The sequence below is a fragment of the Peromyscus leucopus genome, chromosome 12, assembly GCF_004664715.2.
Source record: "Peromyscus leucopus breed LL Stock chromosome 12, UCI_PerLeu_2.1, whole genome shotgun sequence".
Taxonomy (NCBI): Eukaryota; Metazoa; Chordata; class Mammalia; order Rodentia; family Cricetidae; genus Peromyscus; species Peromyscus leucopus.
In genome coordinates this window covers 38921989-38945766 of record NC_051073.1, presented here as the reverse complement: position 1 = coordinate 38945766, position 23778 = coordinate 38921989, and the positions used below count along the sequence as shown (strand labels likewise).

General features: G+C 43.0%; 2 protein-coding genes across 6 annotated transcripts in view; one reads left to right on the top strand and one right to left on the bottom strand.

Moving 5' to 3' along the window:
* The window catches only part of Dcbld2 (discoidin, CUB and LCCL domain containing 2), a 66756-nt gene extending 62679 nt beyond the window's left edge, over positions 1–4077 (top strand). For both annotated transcript variants that reach the window (XM_028867536.2, XM_028867535.2), the window contains exon 16: positions 412–4077. In XM_028867536.2, coding sequence (XP_028723369.1) covers positions 412–881 — 470 coding nt within the window. In that variant the 3' untranslated portion in view covers positions 882–4077. The remainder of the gene's footprint in view (positions 1–411) is intronic.
* Positions 4078–4564: 487 nt separating this feature from the next.
* Positions 4565–23778, bottom strand: part of St3gal6 (ST3 beta-galactoside alpha-2,3-sialyltransferase 6) — a 44669-nt gene continuing 25455 nt past the window's right edge. For 3 of the 4 annotated variants that reach the window (XM_028867540.2, XM_028867541.2, XM_028867539.2), the window contains exons 4-10: positions 23210–23313; positions 21605–21668; positions 12644–12739; positions 9171–9357; positions 8927–9064; positions 7830–7982; positions 4565–5931 (exon numbers count right to left, since the gene is read on the bottom strand). In XM_028867540.2, the coding sequence (XP_028723373.1) occupies positions 5845–5931; positions 7830–7982; positions 8927–9064; positions 9171–9357; positions 12644–12739; positions 21605–21668; positions 23210–23313 (829 nt within the window). In that variant the 3' untranslated portion in view covers positions 4565–5844. Of the gene's footprint in view, positions 5932–7829; positions 7983–8926; positions 9065–9170; positions 9358–12643; positions 12740–16793; positions 16855–21604; positions 21669–23209; positions 23314–23778 lie in introns of those variants that run through there. The other variant, XM_037209671.1, reaches the window with a different exon arrangement.

Sequence of the window (23778 nt, the reverse complement as noted above, 5' to 3'; positions counted from 1 at the left end):
GGCATCCTGCTGCCTTAGTCCATGTCCATTCTGATCATTTCCTGATAGTTCCGAAGGGAGAAAGAGGTGGTGTTTCCTAAGACTAATGCTTTTTCATTAATAAATTAATAATTTTACATTAATAAAATATTTGCTCCCATGCAGGAACTGCTTGTAAATCTAAAGAATATACACAAAGACTTGATGCAAAAGTATAGGAATGAGCCTGTTTGTTGTGTCAGGTTGTGAGGTCCTAGAGAACATATTTTTATTTTTCAGCTGGTCCCTCTGGTGGGAATCCTATGGTTTTCATTGATAAAGACAGCAGTGCCATGACGTAATGTTTGGTTTTGGTGCAACCTGTAGAGGTCACCTTGAAAATAATGTAAAATGTTTTCCTAAGTGTTCCATTGTGTCTTGTGGGACCCACAGAATATGCACAACCCCTCGTGGGAGGAATTGTTGGCACACTCCATCAGAGGTCTACCTTCAAACCTGAAGAAGGAAAAGAAGCCGGCTACGCAGACCTGGATCCTTACAACTCTCCAGCGCAGGACGTGTATCATGCCTACGCTGAACCGCTGCCCATCACGGGGCCTGAGTATGCAACGCCAATCGTCATGGACATGTCAGGGCACCCCACCGCCTCAGTTGGTCTGCCCTCCACATCCACTTTCAAAACGGCAGGGAACCCACCTCCTCCCGCATTAGTGGGGACTTACAACACACTTCTCTCCAGGACTGACAGCTGCTCCTCGGGCCAGGCTCAGTATGACACCCCGAAAGGCGGGAAGCCAGCTGCCGCCCCAGAGGAACTGGTGTACCAGGTGCCGCACAGCACCCAGGAAGTATCCGGAGCAGGAAGGGATGAGAAGTGGGATGCTTTTAAAGAAATCCTTTGAAGGTGGTGCTGCTTTTTACAAAGCATCCATTTAAAGCACATGGCTTTTTAATTACTTAGTGGTAGTAATAGTAGTATGTATTATGTATCTGTCACTGAAGTGGGTAGGGGAATGTGGTGACCGAGGTACAAGAAACTACTTATCTTGCCATCTTGCTTTAAAGGTGTTACTGTGTGGCACAGTTATTGCTTGCCTGTTACATTTCAAACATCCTGTTTGTTACTACTGTAAAACACTATTTTTAATACAGAAAAAGCTCCCTATAATGCACTTCAAAGAAACTGAAAATCACTGAGTATTTATTACCAATGCTGCAGGTACATTAATGAACTTGAGATGGTTTGATAAGCCTTGCTGGCAATAATGCATGGTACTGTTCTTGAAATATCAAATGGCTTGAAATTCTCCCTTTGTGAAAGGTAGGTACTATCACGTTCTCCTCCTCTTTCCACCCTGTATTACTGTCTGCAATCTTTTTCTTCACAGCAGCAATCCATAAACCTTATCCTAGCTGCAGCCATGTGCACTGCTCTGTATTTCCCGAGGAAGGTGCATAGTTGGAGCATTGCAACTTGCAGTAAGCTGGGGGGCTGACTTCTTGTTGGATGGCATCTTTTAATGCCTCCTGGCACAGGACCTGGTCTCACCTCTGCTCATCCCACCCAGGACCTTTTGTGGCCTCGCTCCATCCTGTGTTTATAGATGCTCGTGGCCTCTTTCAATAGGCAGTCTAGAGAAACCCGTCTTCCAGTTGTCAAATAGTTTATTTCAGTTTTCTTCAGTAATCTATTATAAGAAAAAGGAAGCCGACATGAACCAAACCTGATGGCACAGGCCTGCAGTCCTAAGTACCTGTGGCAAGAGGATCCCAAGTTCAGTGCTTTGATGTCTACAGAGTAAATTCAGGATTAACCTGGGCCACTCATAAAACCTTGTCTCAAAATAAGGAAGGGGTGCGGATATGTCTTAGTGGTTTGTGCTTGCCTACAGCAGGCGGGAGGCCCGAGATTCAATCCTATACTACAAAAGAAGAGCGGGCCACCATGCCTTCTTCAGTTCTGTGTGATTCTGTGGGAATCTAAGCAGTCCTTTGTGTCAGACCTGGCTGACTCCTGCCATAGCAGCTGAACTGAGCGGGATTCTCCCCAGCGACCTGTCACTGCTTGACATGCCTGCACTCGTTTCCGATAGGGTACATTAGACGCTGTAATGGATTAGCCTGTAGTGCGCATGGAAACCACCTTCTACTGTCTGTAGGCAGACAAGATAACTGAAGAAGCTCATCAGATGTAGACATAAACTCCGTACCCCTCTGCACAGACATGTTCATTGGTTTAGTCTTAAAAGTATACTGGGCCATCAGGTCCTGGTCATTTCTCTCAGCTTGGACCATCCAGGTTGTACATTGCCAAACTTCACTAAATTTGGATAATGATAAAGAGTATTGACTTTGCTTCCTTCCACAAGTCCCTCAGTATTTTAAAACATTGCTTCAGAAACAGCTGTTTGTTTCTGCAGGTTCCCTGCCTCTGCCTCCTCCTCCTCCACCCCTGCTCCTCCTCTTCCTCCGATTTTGTTGCTTTCATTGTAATTTGCCTTTTGTTTTGCAGATTTTGAGGCACAATTTCACTCACTGAAAAATCAATGCACATTTTGTTTCAAGGTAACGAAGCAAAAAGCACAGATACTGAACTTGTACTGAAACATTTAAGAATGTGTAAAGCACATGATGCAGTTGCCCCCTTTCAGGTGGGAACAAAGTAAACCATTTGCTGTTTTATTTTTATTCATGCTTAATACACAGAGAGTATAGTTTTCTTTGAGTCAGATTCCGGGTGGAAGCTTTAAGAGAGACATTTTGTAGATGAAGTCATTTTCCCAAAGAAGCTTGCTATTTTGTGTAACTGTGTCTCAGATAATTTCCCCCAGAAGTTTTGAAAAATAAAGTGAGGCCATGTTCTCTAGTATGATGCACATTGTAAGACTTGATGATTCCTATTGCCACTGTGCTATCTTTGAATTCTGCCAATGGTTTTCATAAAAATACCCAGTTATTTTTATATATTTTTACTTTGCAGATGAAGAGCTGAGCCTGATTCAAATGATTTTTTTTTCTGGTTTTGTGTTTTTACTTTGTTTTGTATTATAGATTGTTTTAGGTTCTCAGTTACTTACATGTCTGATACAGAGCTTTGGAAGACAATCACGTAAAATGTGAAAGGAACCATTTCTTGACCAAATTCCTTTTTTTTTTTTTGCTTGAAATATTCAATACTTCAGTCACTGTGGTTTATTCGGTTTTTCTTTTCCTGATATTACAATTCTAGAAATATTGTAGACAGCAGTGTGGCAAGCGTGGCCTTCAGAGGTTTCAGAAAATCACACTGACATGGCTGTTACTTGATCCTTGGAACCAGCACAGATAGAGTGATTGTGAATTCTGGTTTGCATTTTGTTAAATACTGTATGTAGATCCAAGTAGTCCCTGTTGAAATGTGCCAGGTCCAGTCCAGTTATTTAATTCATGTTTCACTGTTTGCACTTTGCATTCAACAATGGGTTGATTCGCTGTTCACCTGGAGACTTTATCCAGTCATTACAGTTACAGTGTGTTCTGTGTGGGTGCTTCTCTCCCTGTCCCAGGGACGAAGCTTTACACATGGATGTGCCCACAAAGTTGTGGCCAGGGATTGAGCGGGAGCATCTTTGTCTTGGCTCCACATTGTCACCTGGGGAGTAGCAACCCAAGACCACTAAAAAGAACCCAGAGACTATGGGGGACGCTGGAAGGTTTCCAGACCCTCTGAGGAGAACTGGCGAAGCTCTGTGTAGTTGTTGTTAATTCTACCTTTTGGTTTTGAACTTGAAGTCCCTAAACTGCAAAATCTAATGGGTGGGATGGTTAGAGAGGGTGTTTAGGTTAACGGTGGCACCAGTTCTTACTTAGTCCAGCTTTGTGTGTAGTTTCTCTTGTTTTCCATTTGGGGCACTGGGAATGGTAAAAACAAAACATGTATTGAAGTACAGAGGAAGTGACGATGGCTTGAGTGTCAGTTATAATCTCCCAGAATGTATTTTCTTACCTCGGCATGTACTGTAGTCACTTGATATTTGTATATGTTGCTAGAATTTAGGCTGTTGAAAATAGTGAGATTCTAATGTGTTTTTAATAAATTATATATGTGTGTCTTGCTCAGATTATTTGGATTAAATAAAACAACCTCGACATCATCCTCCACCAAATACCAAATCTCTCAACACTGACAACAAGCGCACTTCCGTGACAGGTGTTATCCTGCTTAGAGCATCATTTCAAAATGCTCCCGTGGGTTTTCTCCTCTGCTCCCATGTCACCTCCCCTGCTGCAGCCCTGCCCTTCTCCAGCCTGACTTCTGTGGACATGACCCTGAGCAGCCGGCTCCCTGTGGCCGTGCAGGAAGAGGAAAACACCCCATGAACGTGTAGCGTCATCTAGTACCCAGCTTCCACCCCAAGGGTTGTGAAGATGCCAATATGAGCTAGCCTCTCTGTCTGATCTCTGTCAACTCAGCAGCTAACTCTCCCTCCAACACAAGCCGGTTTTCAGTATTTCATTCATTCTTTTTCTGGTATTTAACTATTTATGTATAATCTCTTTGGGGGGGCAAGTTGGTTGCCAGTAACACCAACATTTCCAATGATGCTTACTGTTCAAAGGACAGCGATTCTTCATTCAGTTCAGATTTCCAACAGGATTTGAATCCATCCTCATCACCTCTACTGTTCTTTTCTCCTCCCATCCTACCCCCGGGAGCCTTCGGTTGTATGTCTCAACAGTTGGAAAGGGAGACTGCTTCACAGAGCTAGCTTTTGTTTGTATTTCAACAGACTTTCCTCTCGTGTACCTGAAGAGGCCCAGTAAATGTTTCAGTGAAGGCTAAATTTAGTCATAGGAAATACCAACTTTTTTTTACCGTAGAAATAAATAGTCATCAGGAATCTTAAGGCTTTACTTTCATTGTTTTACTTTTCTAATTTGCTTCAAATAAACATTTAAGAGTTAATGAATACGTTAAACTGGGAAAATACTGAATTTCCTCATTAGTGATCTGGCTTTGCTTTTTTTAAACTGACATTCCTTTAATCCCAGCACTCTGGAGGCAGAGATAGGCCCATCTCTGAGTTGAAGGCCACTCTGGACTGCACTGTGGTTTTTAGGCCACCCAGAGTTTATATAAACCTTGCCTTAAAAAAAAAAAATGCTCTTTTTTCATTTAAAAAATGATGCTGTGCATCATACGTGGTGGCACAGAGTTGTAATCCCAGAACTTGGGAGGGTGAGGCAAGAGATCCAAGTTCAAGGCCAGCCTAGGCTCACAGTAAGAACCCGCTCCCTGCTCCCCAAAAAATCTCAGAACGCTCATCAAGGTGAGAGTGCTTGTCTGGCATGTACAGGAAAGGCTCTGGTTGACTCCTGAACACTGCAGGCTATTACTGGCTTAACTAATTGCATGGGGAACTTAATTAAACGACTATGAACACACCATGGACTTCTCCACAAGTGGTTCTAATTTTCTGCCCCTGGCCCCCAGTCATATGCCAGGAATAACAAATCATAACAAATAATTGTCTCAGAATGACACGTGAGTGTCAGAACTGGAGACATTAGCTAAAGTGCCTAGAACTCTTAAGATGAAGGAACTACGAGAAGGAATTTTAAAACATCTCAAAACAGTAGCTTGTTTTAAAAACAACACAGTCAAAACTTTACATATTTCCCTGATATCTTAACTAAAAGGGTTTTTTTGTATTTCATAAATAGATTCACAGAAATTAAGCTGGTGGTTATAAATCACCAGGCAGCAACAGACTTAATACACATAATTATTTGATGAGTTCATCCAACATATTTAAAAATAAACTAAAATTTGCAGTACAAAAATAAAACTAATACTGTTTAGCGTCATCTTTTGAGTCTGTATGGTCAATCTTGAGTCAAGTTGATTACCATATTTTTCTCTATAATGGTCTTTAAAAAGAGCTGTTCTGCTGTCACATTGTGATATGCATTCTGAAAGAGAAAATGAAATAGGATTTCATCAGTCCCACTCTCCAGACAGTATCAAAGCCAGACACTTTAATACTCTGAATGTTAAAAGTTACGCAGATGTTAAAGGAAGTACAGATGTTATCAACAAGTTGCACAGATCTTTGTTCCCTGCTTGCTCCTTTTTTGCTTGCGAGCTTCCCCTAAATCTCACTTTCCACATGAGCTCCATCTGGAGCAGTGAATTACAGAGAGACCAGAAATTTAAGTCAGAATATGCAATGTAAGAGTAATACTGGGAATCCATTTTTAAAAAGTGACCTGGAGATAAGATACCGTAAAGCCTGGTGGTTGCAGGGTGGGTGGGTAGGTAGGTTGGTTTGTAACACAGGATTTCTTGGAGCCCACTTATTATGTAGTAAATAATAACCTTGAACTACTGACCCTTCACCTTTAAAACAATTCTGACCCGACATAATTTTGCAATGCCTATAATCCGAGCCATTTGACAAGATAAAACAGGAGGATCATTAGTGAAGACCAGCTTGGATTACAAGGAGAGACCCTGACACAAGATATTTTTTTTTAAGGTCTGAGATATTAGCTCAGTGGTAGAATACTTGCCCAGCCTTCATAAGTCTCTGAGGTCAGTTCCTAATACTGCAAAAATAGTCATTCTGGAGCTGGGTGTATAGATAAGTGGTCATGTACTTGGCCAGCATTGTACAGCACCCTAGGTCCGATCTCCAACACCACCATTTTTTTTAAATCCATCCTATTGATGGATGTCTCCAGGAAGTTGCCTCGGTATTCTGCTCTTGTTTCAACGTTTTACATGTACTGTAGGAAACTAAGGCTGAGGGGAAAGCTCAAAGCTTGTTTAACCTTTGTTCTAAGCTTAAATATTTGTCTCATGTTAAAGGACCAAAAGACAGCAGCAAAATTCAACATGAATGTCACTTCCCCAGCTCCGAGATAGTCAGGGCTTATTTAACGGAGCTGATTTCATGAGCTATTATTACAATATACTTTATAGCAAATCACTCATTTCAAAATTTTAAACATAACATTTTTGTGTCGCTTATGGTGTATCATTCATCTAAGAACCACAACAATAGGAAATCCCTTCTCATTCAGAACTGGACCCTCAGGAGCAAGTCCACCACCATCAGTGTCTGATCAAGAGGATCATGACCTGGTAAAGAGGTCTGCCACTTTGTCGACATGAAGTCTTTCATAGGGTTACATGTTTCTAGACCACCTGTCTACTTAACTAAAAGTGTGAACATAATTACTATGACCTTAGTGAGGATTTGGTGAGTTCGTGTGTCTCAAACACACCAGTTGATTATATTTAAATATTGTAAAAAGAAATCTCAAGTAATATTCGGTCCCTACTGGGGTTTGATGAAACAGCAGTCACCATGAGGCTATCCAAAGAGTCTGAAGCCCACAAGTTAGGAACTGCTGCTAGAATAAAATGGCCACTGGACCAGAATCCTGTTTTCAGCCTTAGGGAGCTCAAGAGTGTGAAAAGGGACATGGGTGGCTAGAGACAAAACTCGGTGGGCAAATTACTTGCAGGGACCCGAGTTCTACCTCCAGCACATGGGTAAAAAGCCAGGTGTAGTGGCATACACTTGTGATCCCAGCTGTGAGTAGGTGGAGACAGGCTTATCCCTGTGACTGGCCGGCCAGACAGCCCAGACTGCTTAGTAATTTCTGTAGCAGTGAGAGACCATTCAAAAAACAAGATGAGGAGTGACACTCAACACTGACCCGTGGCTTCCAGAGACACCATGTATGCACCTACAAATGCGATGAACACATTACACACATTTTTAAGAGTAAGGGTTTTTTAAACAGCAAAAAAAAAAAAAAGGAAAGAAAGAGAAACAAAGAAACAAAGAAAGATAGATTACCTTACTCATCAAAGACATAGTGGCATTTCCATAGTAGTGTAAAGGACTATTTGGGTTGTAAAAGCTGTACTTAAAACCAGCGAGGTGAATTTCACTGCATATGTGAAATGCAAGTGTGATGGCAATAATTCCTGTCGTAGGGTGTTTGGGTTTCTAAAAAGAAATCAGAAACTTAAAAATACAAATAAGCTACATTCTTCCAGACATACCTAGTCTGATGAAAGTGGATTTCTAAACATTAAAAAGATAAATAGTTAAGCCATCATTGTGTTCTAAGACTCAAACCCCCAAAGTAAACATTACTCTAAAAAGGACATATGCTATCACTGGTATCTTGGAAAGCCTCTAAAATAAACTATAGCTGTAGTTTTAGCTCAGAGGGCAGCTGTGGATTGAGGAGTATCCTGCTGGGGTTGTTGGAGCAAAACATCATGAACCCAGCTCCTATGGAAAAGGCAAAGCCTCCGGAGAATTGAGAATATCAACATAATGTCAGGATACTCAGTTCACCATGGCCTCCTGATCAACATGTTTTATCCCTCTTTGCAGCCTTTGAGATGTGAGCACTCTAACACAGTCCCACAGTGGTGTGCTACCCCAGCGTATGTGGGGCTTTCTAACACTGAGCTAAGAGTCTCTTCTTCCTAAATGGTATGCCTCTGCTATTTTGTGTAGCATGAAGTTGACTAACAGAGTGCTCGAGACAGTTCTTTTTACTTGAAAAGCTACATCCTTGTCTTGAAGCTATTCTGCACACAGGGCTGTTGAGCAGTCCATGAGTCATGCTGGCCTCGTGGCACAACACTGAAGACGGGGTTGTAAGAAATAAATTAGCCTTCAGAAAAAGAGTCTATGAAGACCATACAAACACAAAAGAAACCCAAAACACACTTCTCACTTATGGTCATTTTTTTTTTCTTTTTTGCAACCTGTAAAACATCAGATAATATCCATTTGGTGTCTAATTTCTGAGCACAGCTATAGTTCTAAGAAAATACCATCTGAACCATGGTTCTTAGCAGTTTCTGAAAGCTCTAATGTCCCTCTGTCCCTTAGCTAGATCTTTAGTTTGAAACTACGTGATGATACATACATACCTGACCTTTGGGAAACACTGTGGGAAAATGAAGCAGCTGATAAGCTGCTTCTCTGATAATGTATGGATCTAATATTCTGATTTGGTGGCTTTTATAGATCAAGTTTAAGGCTGGCTTCTTCCAAAAACCATTAGTGTTCTGAAATAAAGGACACAGAGAATGGGATGTTGTGAATGTATTTTACTTTGGGGGAGTGGCGGCATACTGAAAGTAATCTGAACCAAAATAGCTTTTGCCAACTTACGACGTTGCGACCAATCATCACTTCCAAGAGCCACCTTAAATCATGTGGTTTAAAGACGATGAGAACCGCTGTAGTATTGGGATCGTTGTGAGTGGGGTCTGAAAAGACAGACTCTGGATAAAAAAGCCTGAAGGTCGTCCTTCTCCCAACATCCTCTTCATGTCCTAAAACAGGACCATTATTCATTCTGTGGGTAGTAAGACAGTATGGACAGGATGAGAGGAGTATGAGCCATGTTCGTCAGGTTCTGAAGCTTCAGAAATGAATGGGCATCAGCCATTATTCCTGTACTCAGAAGCACCAAGACAGTTGATTACTATTTTATAGTACTGACCAGGGAAACTATTACTTTTTATGAGATGGTCATCTGTATTCAGAAACTGCACAGGACTAAAAGTAATGAGACCACAAAACCACAGAATCACCATAGTTAGTAACACTATACCTACTAATTATTGCAATATAATAATCACTATAGTTAGAAGAGAACTTGGTGGATAGCCATACAAACCCACCTTGGATTCACAACTAATGGCATTGAATCCCTGAGAAAGTTATGTGCCTACAGGTTATTCAATTCAAAAGCATGACTGATAAGGCATGAAGAATCACGTTTAAGTTAGGGTGAAGACCCATTGGCTCAGTGGTTAAGAGCATTTGTTGTTCTTCAGAGGACCTAAGTTCAGTTCCCAGCACCCACATGCTGACTCACAACCATCGCTAAATCCAATAGGGAATCTGGTGTCCTATTCTGGTCTCTGCAGGCAACACACACACACACACACACACACACACACACACACACACACACACACACACACTGTACTTACATAGACACAGGCAAACACACATAAAAGTAAATCCCTTTTTAAAAAAATATTCTGAAATTAAATAGCTACATAAAAACTATATCACACTCAGCACAATTAGACAAAGGCCTTTTGCTATTGAACTATAAACACTAAAAAGATCTAATGTTGTATTAGTGTATGTTCAAGGCCAGCGTTAGATAATCACTGTTTATACGTACAATATAAAGGCATTCTATGAAAATGGAATGTTTTGTTTCCAAAACAATGTACCTTAGGAGGATAAATACTGTTCTACCCTTTTGCTACCAACTCTGTGTGGTACAAGACACCTGCAGTGGCTTTCAAAATGGACCCATGGTGTTTCCCTACAAAGACTTGCTGAGGTTCTAAAAACTTATCAGTTAAACATCTGTTAGTGGGAAAATGGATAAATCCAATTGTTTTATAAATTACCACAGATTCTTCAAAAATGGGTAATAAACAGAAAGGAAGATGACTTTGTGATGCAGAACTCAGCTTGTAACCCAAGCAGCCTCAGGGCACACTGCAAGGTCTTCTCAGTGTGGCCACAGTGTCCTAGTACGATGGCTGCTTAAAGCTAACACACACACACACACACACACACACACACACACACACACACACACACACACACGGGGGGGGGAGGGGGTGGCTTTGGGGGACAAAGATGGAAAGAGAGAGGGGGGGGGAGGGGGTGGCTTTGGGGGACAAAGATGGAAAGGGAGAGGGAGGGAGAGAGAATATTAGCCAGATAACAACCTTCCCTCCCCTTCCATTCAGACACGAGAGACAGGAAAGCTATTCCCCTACACTGCGTATCAGAGACTCCTGGTAGCTGTAACCACAGTTACATGGGTCTCCTTTCCATTACAAAAAATGAATCACCCTTGAACTCTTGACCCCATGGCCTCTTCTTCTTATCCTACCAGGCTGACTATCCATTTCAACTACTTGGGCTACAGGCCTCCTTAGATCCTGAAGCCACCTCCTAGGCCCCGCTCGCTGTCACCCGCTCAGAACGTTTCTCAATAGCTGACTACACTGGTTTCCCTCTCTTCTCTGTCATTCTTTCCTCTGTTCACTCCGGTTGGGCTTCTTGCCATATCCTGCCTAAAGCTTTTGTCAAGGGTGACAGTGACTGTCGGGCTGAGAGTCCAGCTGCCCCCCCTTCTGCCCTTGCACAACTTTCCATCGGAGTTGGACCCAGCCGATCCCTCTTCTAAAACACTTAGCACTCTTGTTGGCAACCGGGGTCGCCTTGTTTTCTTCATGCCTCACTGACAGGTGACTCCCTTTATTTATTTATTTTTTTGTTGTTCAACCTCTAAGTCTTAAGAGCCCCAAACTTCAGTGCCAGGCCCTCACATGTCTCTCCATCTCTCTTGAGGGCAATGGTTCGCAACCCGTGGGTCGGACAACCCTTTCACAGGGGTTGTATATGAGATGGCCTGCATATCAGATATTTATTACGATTCATAACAGTAGCAAAATTGCAGTTATAAAGTAGCAACTCAATAAGTTTATGGTTGGGGGTCATCACAACATGAAGAATTGTATTAAAGGGTCACTCCAAGCCCTTGATTAAATATTGCTCATAGACCACTCACTATTGAAAAGTTTAACCTCTTCATGTGACTGACTGTCCACTTACCTGCCACATATCTCAAAGATAACAGTCATACAGAAATTTTTATTTTCTTCTGAACCTCAGCCTAAACCTGTCTTCCAAACTTGCTAAATTTTCCAGCCAATCAAGGGAGTTGAAAACAGCCAGAGGCGCCCTGGCTTCCTTTATTTGCAGTACTTCATCTGGTCAGATCCTGATACCCCTTTTTCCATAATCTAGTTCCAGTCTGCCCTCTTTCCTTCTCTTCCATGACAGTTCTGCCCAGGCATCCACGGCCTGAATACAGCAACTTCTCCTGATGCTTCATACCCTGCCTTGTCCATTGTCTGCTGCAGCCAGAAAGCTTTCAAGACACAACCATATCTCCTAAAGTTGCTATCTAAAAGGCTTCAAAAGCTCCTAATGGACTTAAAGTTAACATGCAATTGTCTAATCTTAAAGGTCCTGCATGGTCTGTTCTTTGCCCACCTCCTCGGTTTCTGGGTAGACCACTCTATAAGCTTGGGTTATCTGCTGCTCCTCACAAACTCAGGATCAAAGCTTCCTAAGGACCTGAAAACACATCCTCTGTCTGGACTGCTCCTCTACTGTCTTCATATAGCTAGTCCTCTAGGGGTCCTTTGGTGTAGCTTAAATTTCTCCTCCAAGTGGTCACCCTTTCCCAAGTAGTTACTTGATAATTGTTTATCATCTCTTATTTGTCTGTATTAAACTTAGGCTATCTTCTTATACATATACTGTTTTTCCCCCTTTCTTTAGAATGTGAACATCACAAGAACATGAACATTCTTATCATGCTATGATCTTTCCTGTGGCTAGGTTTGTCTCTGGCATATTAAGTGGACTTATTAAATATTTGCTAAATCAGTGATTTGAAATCTGGTTTACTGTAGTCAGCAACCAAGGCTGTACAATCAGGTGCATAAACAGTCATTTTTAAAACTCAGCTGTGCTAGAGTGGGAAATCATTCTTTTCAAGCAATTCTAGGTTAGCAAATAGGAGATACATTTACCTTATTATTACGTCATAGGAGTCGATTTTTTCTCCTAATGTCTTATTCTTCAATACTCCTCCATTACCAACCACCACACACCTCTTACAGGGCACACTGTTGAGCAAACAGACAAGTGTGAGACTGAGAAATCACATTTATGATATGGAGTGACTCCAAGAACCTGTTCCTGCTTTCAGGAACTAAGTGAAATTTCCCTTGTCATCCAAGTAGAAAAATAACCAACTGTGCCTGAGGTCCGGAGATTTAGGAAACATAATGCTGTTGGGGAAAGTATACCATCATGGTTGACATCAAGCTTAGCAGCTCATGCACATGTACATTCTCTCCTGCGATCCTTAAAATCACCAGTTTAGAGAGAGAAGCCTGATACACAAAAGAAGGAATAAATTTTGGGGGAAAATGTATCATTCAAAGTCCAAACTCCAAAGAGGTAGGACTAGTATTTGGTTCCGAACTTTCAGAGTTCCAAGGTGTTCCATGGGCATAGGCTTGCAGGTAACTAGCCTAGCTCCCATTATATCGCTGTCTACATTTGAAACCAGTGTTCCCCACTCCTTTTCCACTCCCTGGTTTTCTCTTGCATCATATAAATGTGGGAATGGCCAGTTTGGAATGTGGGAGGGGGAGGGGCAGCCTTCTGCACCCTGCCTGGCTCAGGCGTTGACTGCCCACAGGAGTTTCACCCAAACAGTGTTCACTGTGCTTCGGAAAAGCTTTAAATAGAGCACAGAGGGGACTTCCAGGACAGAGTCAAACCCTGGGGTGGCACAGCATTGGCCCTCGGCTCACGTGACCCTGGCTTGGGGTTTTCTTGCTGTGACCGTCGTCCACTAGGCCTGAGAAATGACAGATCCCTAATGATGTGGCTACAGAAGAGGAGTCTGTGAAGGGCTCCTTCGGAGTCCTCGCAGCAGGGGACGTCTGAAGGCAAACCTGATCCTCAAGCAAGCAGCAGAACAGTCAGCCCCAAAACTCTACGACTTTTAAAAACTTAATGTGCAGCAAAACTGTTCAAATGCTGTGTAATATTTAAACCCGGAGAATGTAGGAGTGGGGAAACATTTTTAACAAACCAGATTGGGTTAAGAGATGACGAATGCACCCTGTAATCAAGTTTACCCTTTTTTACAGAGTCTCATATTTCAATAAATTATGTCATGTTTTAACACTGATATTACCAAAGCACTTCTAAAAATATAAAGTTCCTTACCCATTTTAACTCCCTCTCTCTCTCTCTCTCTCTCTCTCTCTCTCTCTCTCTCTCTCTCTCTCTCTCATGCGTGTAGGCAAGCACGGATGTGGTGAGGAGAGGACAGTGCATGGGAACTGGTCCTCCCTTTCCATCATGTGGGTGCTGACGACTGAACACAGGGCACCACACCTGGCAGTGGGCACCTTTACCCACTAAGCCATCTCACCAGCCCCGCTCCCCAAAACACTTTTAACACACTTTAACCGGGGGCCCTGAGCTCTCAGTGGGCATCAGCTCTGATGGCGTCAGTGTCTACTTCACCAGGTAGGAACAAGAAGCAACAGTTTTGTAGGTGTCAGGAATTTGGGGGCCGAACGACGGGGCATTGTCGAATAAAAAAATGTGCCTGCAAACCTTTGAATGATGGATACATGATACAGTGTGTTCTGGAGGTGTCTTTTTAGGCCTGCATATTTTAAGAAAATCACCTGTCTAGGAAGTGAATGCGATCTGGAAATTATGTGAAATTTCCAAATATAAAAAATATTGTGCTGAAAAAATAATAAAGTAGTAGTTCATGCATTAAGGGAAGGAGGGAGGGAGGGAGGGAAACCTGTCTCTCCTTTATGAACAAGTATAACGTCAATATGAACTGCAGGAAAGGAAGCCCAGCTCATCAAAGCTCCTTGTTCCTCACTGCTGGAGGGAAGATACCCTCCTTTCAGAGTATTATAGCTATTCTCCTCGGGAGATCTATCCCATAAATGCAGCAATTCCCACTCCTGAAACTCGGGGGTTCAGTTCTTTCCCAGGCTGACCCTGCTGAAGCTGGCTCCACCACCCCCCACCCCCCACCTCCCCACCGGAAGCCTTGAGCAAGCCTGGGCACCGAGAGGGGGTAGCTCAGAACAGACAGGTTAGAAATGACAGCTGTTTCCACGAGACAGCCTCAATGGAGACCAGAGGGGAGTATCACTAATTATCAGTCTAACCCCTCAGCCTCCACTGAAGACTGAAAGGCACTTTCAATTCTTCTACCCAGGAAGGAACTGCTTTTCCCTGGGTCCAGGGAGTAACCTCAGCTTTTATCCTGGCCTGTAGCCCCTATCTGATATTGGACAACAGGCTTGACTATACCAATTGCCCAAGAGCAAGGGGCTGTTGGGAGTGAAGGCTGCCGGCATGTCCCCTGGGACTTTACCTGGGGTTTCAACAAAGGATTCCTGGCTCATAAGCTCTACCTCTGAAGTTGATTCCTGAAAGAGGGTAACTGGGCTCAGTCCCAAACTGGGCTGGTGCCATCATGCTGCAATGCACTGACAGTCTGGATCGTAGGATTCCTAGAGGGTACCTCCTTGTCAGACTAGGTTGTATGTGGCCTCATGACCTAAAGATTAAAGACAGCCACCATGGGTCATGCCATGTCACTGACTCCCCTCAAAGTGTGAATCCTGGACCTCCCGCAGACCTTACTGTCAGCCATGAGAACAGAGGACACAGGGTTCAGGCAGATCTCTTCCACGGGGTCCTCTATAACGAGCTCTCCACAAAGTACAGTTTCTGCTCATCACAGTGTCAAACGCTTAGAGGGACTCCATTTCTGTTTCCTTCTTTGTCGGCTTTCCGGGGTACAGGGGAAGAAAGGCCTTTACAGGGGGAAAAGTTCTCCAGGCCTTCCGGGGGAAACCCTGTCACTGAGATCCCATCTTTCCTCAGAGGAAAGGACAGCCACAGAGACCCACTTACTATTCTGAACGTACATTGGCTACAGGGTATTGGGGGCGGTCCTAGCATGGCCCTTTTCCAGCGGTGTCTTATCCACAGCTTCGCTGCATTTCTGGCAGGTACAGAATGGTTCAAACTGTCTGAATCACTCATCTCAGAATTCACTTCTCCCAAACAGATTCGTTTTTTTTTTTTTTTTTCTTTTTCCCAGAGCTGAGGACCGAACCCAGGGCCTTGCGCTTGCTAGGCAGGCGCTCTACCACTGAGCTAAATGTCCAACCCCCAGATTCTCATGTTCCATAAAGGAACCGATGCTTTCCACTCTTCATGATGTACTGCACCTTGGACTCTGTCTGCCCTGACACCTTAGATCTGAGAAATGATTCCCAGAATCCTCTGGTGACTGTAACTTCACCATGTTTACTTTTTGTCTGTTTGTTTTTCGAAGCAGGGTTTCTCTGTGTAGCCTTGGCTGTCCTGGAACTCACTTCATTGACCAGGATGGCCTCAAACACATAGAAATCTGCCTGCCTCTACCTTCCGAGTATTTTGGGATTAAATGAGTGCACCACCACCACCCGGCTCATTATGTTTACTTAACCCCATCTTCCCATACAAACAGCTGCAGTGAATTTTGAGTCCCTAGAAGAAAGAATGTTTCTTGCCTATCATTCTAACTGAACCCACTTAACTCATTTATAGGTATCTTCAAAATCAGTTTGGTTCTCATTAAGTGTGTGGAGGTTATTTTCCTAAAGTGTCTGGAGAAGCAGGTTTCTGTTACTCTACCCTGGAAAAAAAGTCAGGAAATAAACAGATCCCCCCCCCACCAAGAGTCTTACCTACACAATCAAAATAACTGCAGAGTGTCTGAGCTTGTTAAAGACAAACCTGAACAGCTGCTGAGGAAGTAGGGCTAAGATTCACTTCCCCCAGATGAAGGGCAAAACCAAGAGTCACTCCTGTGCGGAGTCACTACCCCACACAAAACACAGAAAGTAAACTGCAGCTACTGTTACAAACCACCCATGATATGTCTTTTTTACTGAGTGCTTTTAGATTGGTAACATGCAAAAACATTAAAACACGTCGCTCTATCTTCAGTGTGAGAATCTATGGCAAATCCTACTGGCCATGTTCTCAATAACCCAGAAGCCTGCTTTTGTAAGCCCACAATGGTGAGCTATTATCCCTGACACTGATTGGTCTAGTGGCAACCACGTGACTCACCCCACACAACCAATCAGATAGTAGGGGAGTCTGTCAGCTGCTTTCAGAAAAGATTCTGCCCCTAGAAAGAGAATAGTGTAAGTAAAACATTATTTTTCACCTGCCCCCTCCTTTCAACTTAGACACTGACACTGGATGGCAGGTTAGAGCTGAGGCAGCCATCTTGTACCTAAGGAGAAAAGAGCCACAGAGAGTCCACCTTGGATCCCTAACACCACTGAGCCTCTATTCAGCCCCTCAACCAGAGACACACCATAAAGATGCTGAGACTACACACAGTCTCAATTTAGGAAGCTTCATTCAGACAACTACGGGTGTAAACTGGCATCCCCTGGGGTTGTACACTTTACGCTCAGTGAAGCCATAGGCTGGTACCCTATAGGAACCACAAACGTGCAGATCGGAAACTACCCATGAGTGATAATGCATGTTCAGTCAGCATCTGTAGTCCTTGCAGGCAAACCCTAAAATAATGTGCAATTAGGGATGGAAGCCAGGTTCTGTACTCATGCTCCCCTAGTGCCTCTAGGAACTTGGTTTGGTGATCTGACCTCTCTCATTTCAGTTTGTATGAAGTACAGAAACCACTAACATCTTTCATGTTTTTTATTTTTATTTTTTATTTTTTGGACAGGGGCCCTTTCCTCCAGCCCGGGGAGCCCCAGCTTCCGTATCTTTTCTCAGCATCTGTTTAGAGATGATAGAAAACAGGTAGTGGTTGCCCCGTGCTTTTCCCACAAATGACCCATCTGTTGATCACAGCTTCCTCTGCCCTCTCGGCTCCCTCCACCCTCCCCCAGGCTTCGAGGTAAACAATCCTTAGCTCAGCAGGATGCAGACCTTCACAGTTCACACAGTGTCCTTTTCTTGTCAACTTTATAGCTTCTGTTCTTTTCAACTCTCCTGACGGGCTCCTGCTCTGCCTCCCCTCCTCGGTAACCAATCCAACCCAGTTCGGTTGAGCTGACATAATGGGTTCTGCTTCAGTGAGCATCTAGACAGCTTTTACAGCCCATCACCCATTTAGCTGCCAACTGACTCAACACAGGTGTTTCCCTTAGTAAGCTATTTAAATGGAGTTACTGTATAACTACCTAGGCTGCAGGACTAAAGCATCTGGTGGGTGGGGGTGGGGAGCGAGTGGGTGCATTTTAAGTGAGAGCTGCAGTTCTGCATTCCAAGGCTTCCTTCTGTGGCTCCTGACTGGGGAGAGATTGCAGTATCCCTGGGGCCAGGACCAGGCTAGAGCAAGGGAGCAACATGGACAACCAGGAAGTCATCAACTTAGAACATGGGCTTGTTTTAAGGGTTCCTTGCACTTTCCTTGTAATGCCCATCTTTAGCGAAGTTCACTGGGCGTGGAAGCGATGCTCGCTGGGCTTAAGTGAACAGAGAAAAGCCTCTATCTGCGAGAAAGCACAGGAGCAGCATGGGGAGGTGTGGCTGCCCTATTTAGCCCAGTTGACTTCAGAATCCTCCATGGCCCAGAAACACCTGTGGACCAAGGAAGTGACGGAGAAAGCTTCTATCACCATGCTTCCTTCCACCCTTAAAAAAACAGGTCATACATTTTTTTTTTAATCACATTTTGTTTACTTAGTGTGAGAGAGCACACTCTGTTCTCTCTTTTCACTCTATGGGCACTGGAGATGTGGCCATCGTGCCAGCCCTGGGACTTGCGGTTTTTAAAAGGTGGGCACACAATGACCTAGACAACAGGCAACATCTCCCATCACCTTTCTAGCCAGACATGGCCAGTGCCTGAGTTCACCCATGGGATGTCATCAGCGGTTGCCAGTACATGTTTAATGGTCTATTCTGAGGGAAGGAGAGAGAGCCTGAGAAGCTCCAGCCTGTGAGACTTGCCAGTTCCCATGATCAAGATACTGGCTCCCCGGCAGACGGCAAGCCTCCAGCTGAGGCTGCTAAATTTGGAGCTGGCAAGAGATATAGCTCTCCCATGTTGGCACCCCTGGCTCTAGCTCATCACTAGGTACAATGAAGAAATCTCTGTGGCTTCTTGAGAGCCACACAGAAGGGCCATAAGGAAGAAGGCAAGCACCATGGGATGGTACATGCCCTTCTCCCATTCCTCCTCTCTTCTGACAGGAATGAAGACATGATGGGTTGTATTATTGAAGGTTCTTGCTCCTTTTTTTGGGGGGGACCACCACCCAGCTACCAAATAAATCACACATGGAGGCTTATTCTTAATTATGAATGCCCAGCCTTAGCTTGGCTTAGTTTCTTGCCAGCTTTTCCTTAACTTATTCCATCTACCTTTTGCCTCTGGGCTTTTCCTGTTCTCTTACTTCTGTAACTCTTACTCTTATTCCTTGGCTTCCTGTGTGGCTGGGCCCCTGGAGTCCTCCTCCTCTGGCTGCTAGATCTCTTTCCTCCCAGATTTCTCCTTCTATATATTCCCTTTGCCTGAAAGCCCTGCCTATCCTTTCTCCTGCCTTGCTATTGCCCATCCAGTTCTTTTTTAGACCATCAGGTATTTTACACAGGCACAGTAACAGAACTTCTTCACAGAGTTAAACAAATGCAACATAAACAAAGTAACACACCTTAAAATAATATTCCCCCAACAGGGTTGAACGCCAACTTTCATTTTGGACCCTAAGGAAGAAGCCATGTACTGAAGAACAGTAGCGTCCAAAGAAGCCTTGGCCCTGGTGACCACAGAATTACTGGGATATCCCTGAAGACTTCATGCATGTAAAAATCCATGAGCTAGATGAAAGTGTCCAACTTATAACCAATATTTGACATTTTCCCCTTCACAGGGGAATTGACCAAAGCGTCAGGTACTCTTGATGAAGTTATCTGAACCAAACTAATGTAGTCTTAAAACATTTACACTTGAAACAGCAACAAAAATGCAATTTTTTTTTCTGAAAATGAGAAAGAGGATAAAATGAAGGGAAAAGGTTCAAGGGTGAATTAGCCATAGCCTGATGGAAGTGGAAGCATTGGTAGCAATGAAGAGGAAACAGAGGGGACAGCCAGACCAAGTCATAAAGAGAGAACAGACAGACACATAGCTGAAGACCTCTCTTTGCCTGAGGATATCCTAGGAAAGCAGCTGAACCAGTCTAGTAGTGACGTCAAAAGGAGACAAGAATGGAATTTCTACTCACAGACTCGAATATGACAGTTTGCGTTTACAGAACTGTTTTCAGATCCCTGCTGGAAACCCTTACAGGGTCAGTTCTTCCTCTCTGCACAGACATCCAGGCACTGGAGCTGCAGCTAATTCTGTTCTCATCCTAGCTCTGCCATCTCCCAGCTGTCTGTCTGTCTGTCCTTACTTTTACCTCTTGGAAAATTAGAGGAAAAAGTTGACCTACAGCATGTAAGCCAACCATCTTTACAAATTAAAACTCTACAAATGAAAGTTGTATAAAATGTGAGGGGGAGGTGTCTGTGTGTATGTGTGTGTGTGTGTGTGTGTGTGTGTGTGTGTGTGTGTGTGTACACACGCACGCTCTTGATATGTGCTAGGTAGTGGTGATACATGCCTTTAATTCCAGTGCTCAGGAGGCAGAGACAGGCAGATCTGTGAGCTGAGGTCAGCCTGGTCTACAGAGTAAGCTCCAGGACAGGCAGGGTTACACAGAGAAACCCCATCTCCAAAACCAAAAAACAAAAACAACAACAAAACCCACCAATCTCTTGATATGCAACCAAAGTTGAAACTGATCAGGAGGTGGCATAGTTTTGAATTACAAATTATAACAAGTGGCAATAAATCAACATGCCATATATATTCCACATTTCAATAATCTGTGTCTTCCACAGACCTGACAAATCTCAATAAAATATAACACACCCACCCATCTCTGTGCTATAAATTCTATCTCCACATTCACTTCACTGTCCACTACACCTTCTACATTCCTCATGTAGCACCACTATACTTTTGGACAAGAAGGAATTCTACCATTTTCCTTCTTAAGTATAGGTTTGATCTCCAAAGACCATCTCCATTCTTATACTGCCCCATAATCCAAATTCTAAATTGTATCTTCAAACTTTTTGATATAAGCCCCCCTTTGTAAAAGTAAGCCTACCTACCAAGACATCCAACTTTGGCAATGAGGTTTCTATGGATTATCTTGGGAAGAAAATTTTCTACACAATAAACTACATTTATAGATAGAAAACATATATCTAAGTAAGCTGTCTGCTTTCTTTAAATGTAATTCTCAACAAAAAGGAACAGAACTGTTTCCAAAGTCCAGCAGTCAACATTTTAAACAAGAAAAAGAGAAAAGGCTGGGTTGGGGGTTTAGCTCAGTGGTAGAGCGATGGCCTAGCAAGCGCAAGGCCCTGGGTTCGGTCCTCAGCTCTGAAAAAAAAAGAGAGAGAGAGAGAGAGAAAAGGCTATCAGGAACCCTTGGGATATGCACAGAAGGTGTGGGAAACCATCGTGGGTGGAGGCTCTGTACTGATTATCAGTGCAAGAGAATTCTTCCTTTAGTACAAACAAATTAGAGATGATGAATATGGGTTAAAAATACCATGGGTGGGATCTCCTGTTGCTCATCATTAAAACACTCTGAAAACTGAGCCAGCCAGTGCTGCAACTTCTATATTAATTTCAGAGTTTGTTTATTTCCGTTGGAATAAGATCAGAAATAACTACTGGAGTTTTAGCAACACACACACACACACACACACACACACACACACACACACACACACAGTAGAATGGTCCAGATTATATGCACTTTGCATTTCTTGAGGCAAATACTTTGAGTTTCTTTAAATAAAGCTGAAAGTCAGCGAGAAGGAAATAAACTCACTTGTCAGGCTCATCAAAAACATCACAACTCTTCAGTTTTGAAAGGACAACTCGAAAATATTCCCCTGGAAAACAAATAAGGTATTATGAATAGATGGATAATCAGACCTTCTTAAGAGTCAATGAGTCATCCAGTTCCCTGACTCGTAAATTCTTTCTAAGCACTATCGAAACATTGGAGATGACCAGTGAAAAATTGACAACTCACCTACAGTTTGCTCACAATACTCAAAAGGCACACTCAAATTAGTAAATGTTTTACAGTTATCTCCCAAGACTGATGATCAATATAAAAGCATCACAAATAGTAATAAAAATTAGCAGTATCAGATGATTCTGAACCATAAAATAGAACTCAGTGAATTTAAACCAATTAGTCAAAATCTTTCATACACACACACACACACACACACACACACAGAGAGAGAGAGAGAGAGAGAGAGAGAGAGAGAGAGAGAGAGAGAGAGAGAGGATTTCATATATTCCAGGTTAGCCTCCAACTTTCTATGTACCTGAAGATGCCTTAAAACTTCTGATCTCCCTGCCTCCACCTCCTAAGTGCCAGAATTACAGGTACGGGCCACAATACTTGGTTTATGTAATGCACTGTACCAACTAAGCTACATCCTAGCCTTCTGCAAATACACACACACATACATATATGGAAAATTTCAAAGCAGGATCAGCTGAAAAAGTAAAATATTTCAAAATTATCACAGGCACCACTTGGGTTTTTAAAGCCTCCCTAAAATCTACACCTTTAAGCTACATGAGCCCCAAAAGCTTTCAGTGAGCAGCAGGAAGATTGCTGTGTTGTTAAGAGGTGGAATAAATCACTCTCCACTTAACAAAAATAAAAACCTACCGGTAAAATGAAAATATTAAGGATCTAGACCTTGCTGATGAAATAAATAAGGGGGGGAATGAGATTGGGAAAGTCTCAGTTAGTAAAGCACTTGCTTACAAGTATGTGACCCTAGGTCAATCCCTGAAACGCACAGAAATAACATGGTAGTCTGTGCTTGCAAACATAGCAAAGGGGAGTCTGTGAAAGAAGGAGATACAGACCCCTGGGCTCACTGACTTGTCCACTCTAGTCTACTTGGAACATTCCAGGCCAGTGAAAGACCCTGCCTCAAAAAAAAAAAAAAAAAACCACGAACAACATCTGAGGTTGTCTTTGACCTTCGCATGTTCACATGCGTATGCACATGTGTCTACCCAGGCACACATGAACACACACACATACACACACAAGGTGAAATGAAGGGACAGGGCAGAAGTTACCCTTCAAGGTTATCCTGCTAATTCCAAACTGGAATAAAGTTAGGCATGTGAGCCCTGCTAAGACCCACTGTGACAGACATTTTCCCCAGTACCACCACCAGAACACAACACAACAAAACAAACAAACAAACAAAAACCCTACTACTTTTGACTCTACACTCCCTCCTAAAGAGTATTTATGTTTAAAACTTTGATTTTCTTTTTTTTTTTGATCCTGTCCCCAAATCATATCTCCTGGAAACCCTTAGGGAACAAAAACATGTGGCTCTCAACAAACATCACTCAAATTAAAAAACAGGATAAGAACAGCATGACTGACCTGATGCCTTTATCCCATAGGGCAGAGCAAAGTTATTGGTACCGTAAGCGGAAGCAATCTTTGCAAAATCAGATGCACACAGAAATGGGTAAAACTGAGGAAACCTGGGAGGAAATAACGAAGCATGACTTGTCAAATGTCTGCTGTGTTCTGAGACATCTACGATCACAACTGAAACTTACGGCAGGGGGTGGCTCAGGTGGTACAAATATTTCTAAAATAATTTAAGACAATACTTAAATGTTAGAGCTTTGCAATTTTCAGGTGCAGGAACCAAATTTATGTTACAGTATAAGCAAAATCACACTCTAAGTGACAAAGTGATGGGCAGGAAGTTATGTTGGTACTGATGCTAAGCTCTTCCAAAATTTAAAAGTGCCATATGCATAAACTGTACCAACTGTAAAAACAAAGATATACTGAAAGTTAAATGTAGCTAGAGAATTCAACTCTGCCCTAATGTCATTAAATTAAGCTTTACTCAAGAACAAAAATTGTGGACATCTGTCTGCTTGCCACATGCTCGGGTTTCAAGATGTGCAGGTGACTCCCACACCTCTCCTTGGAAT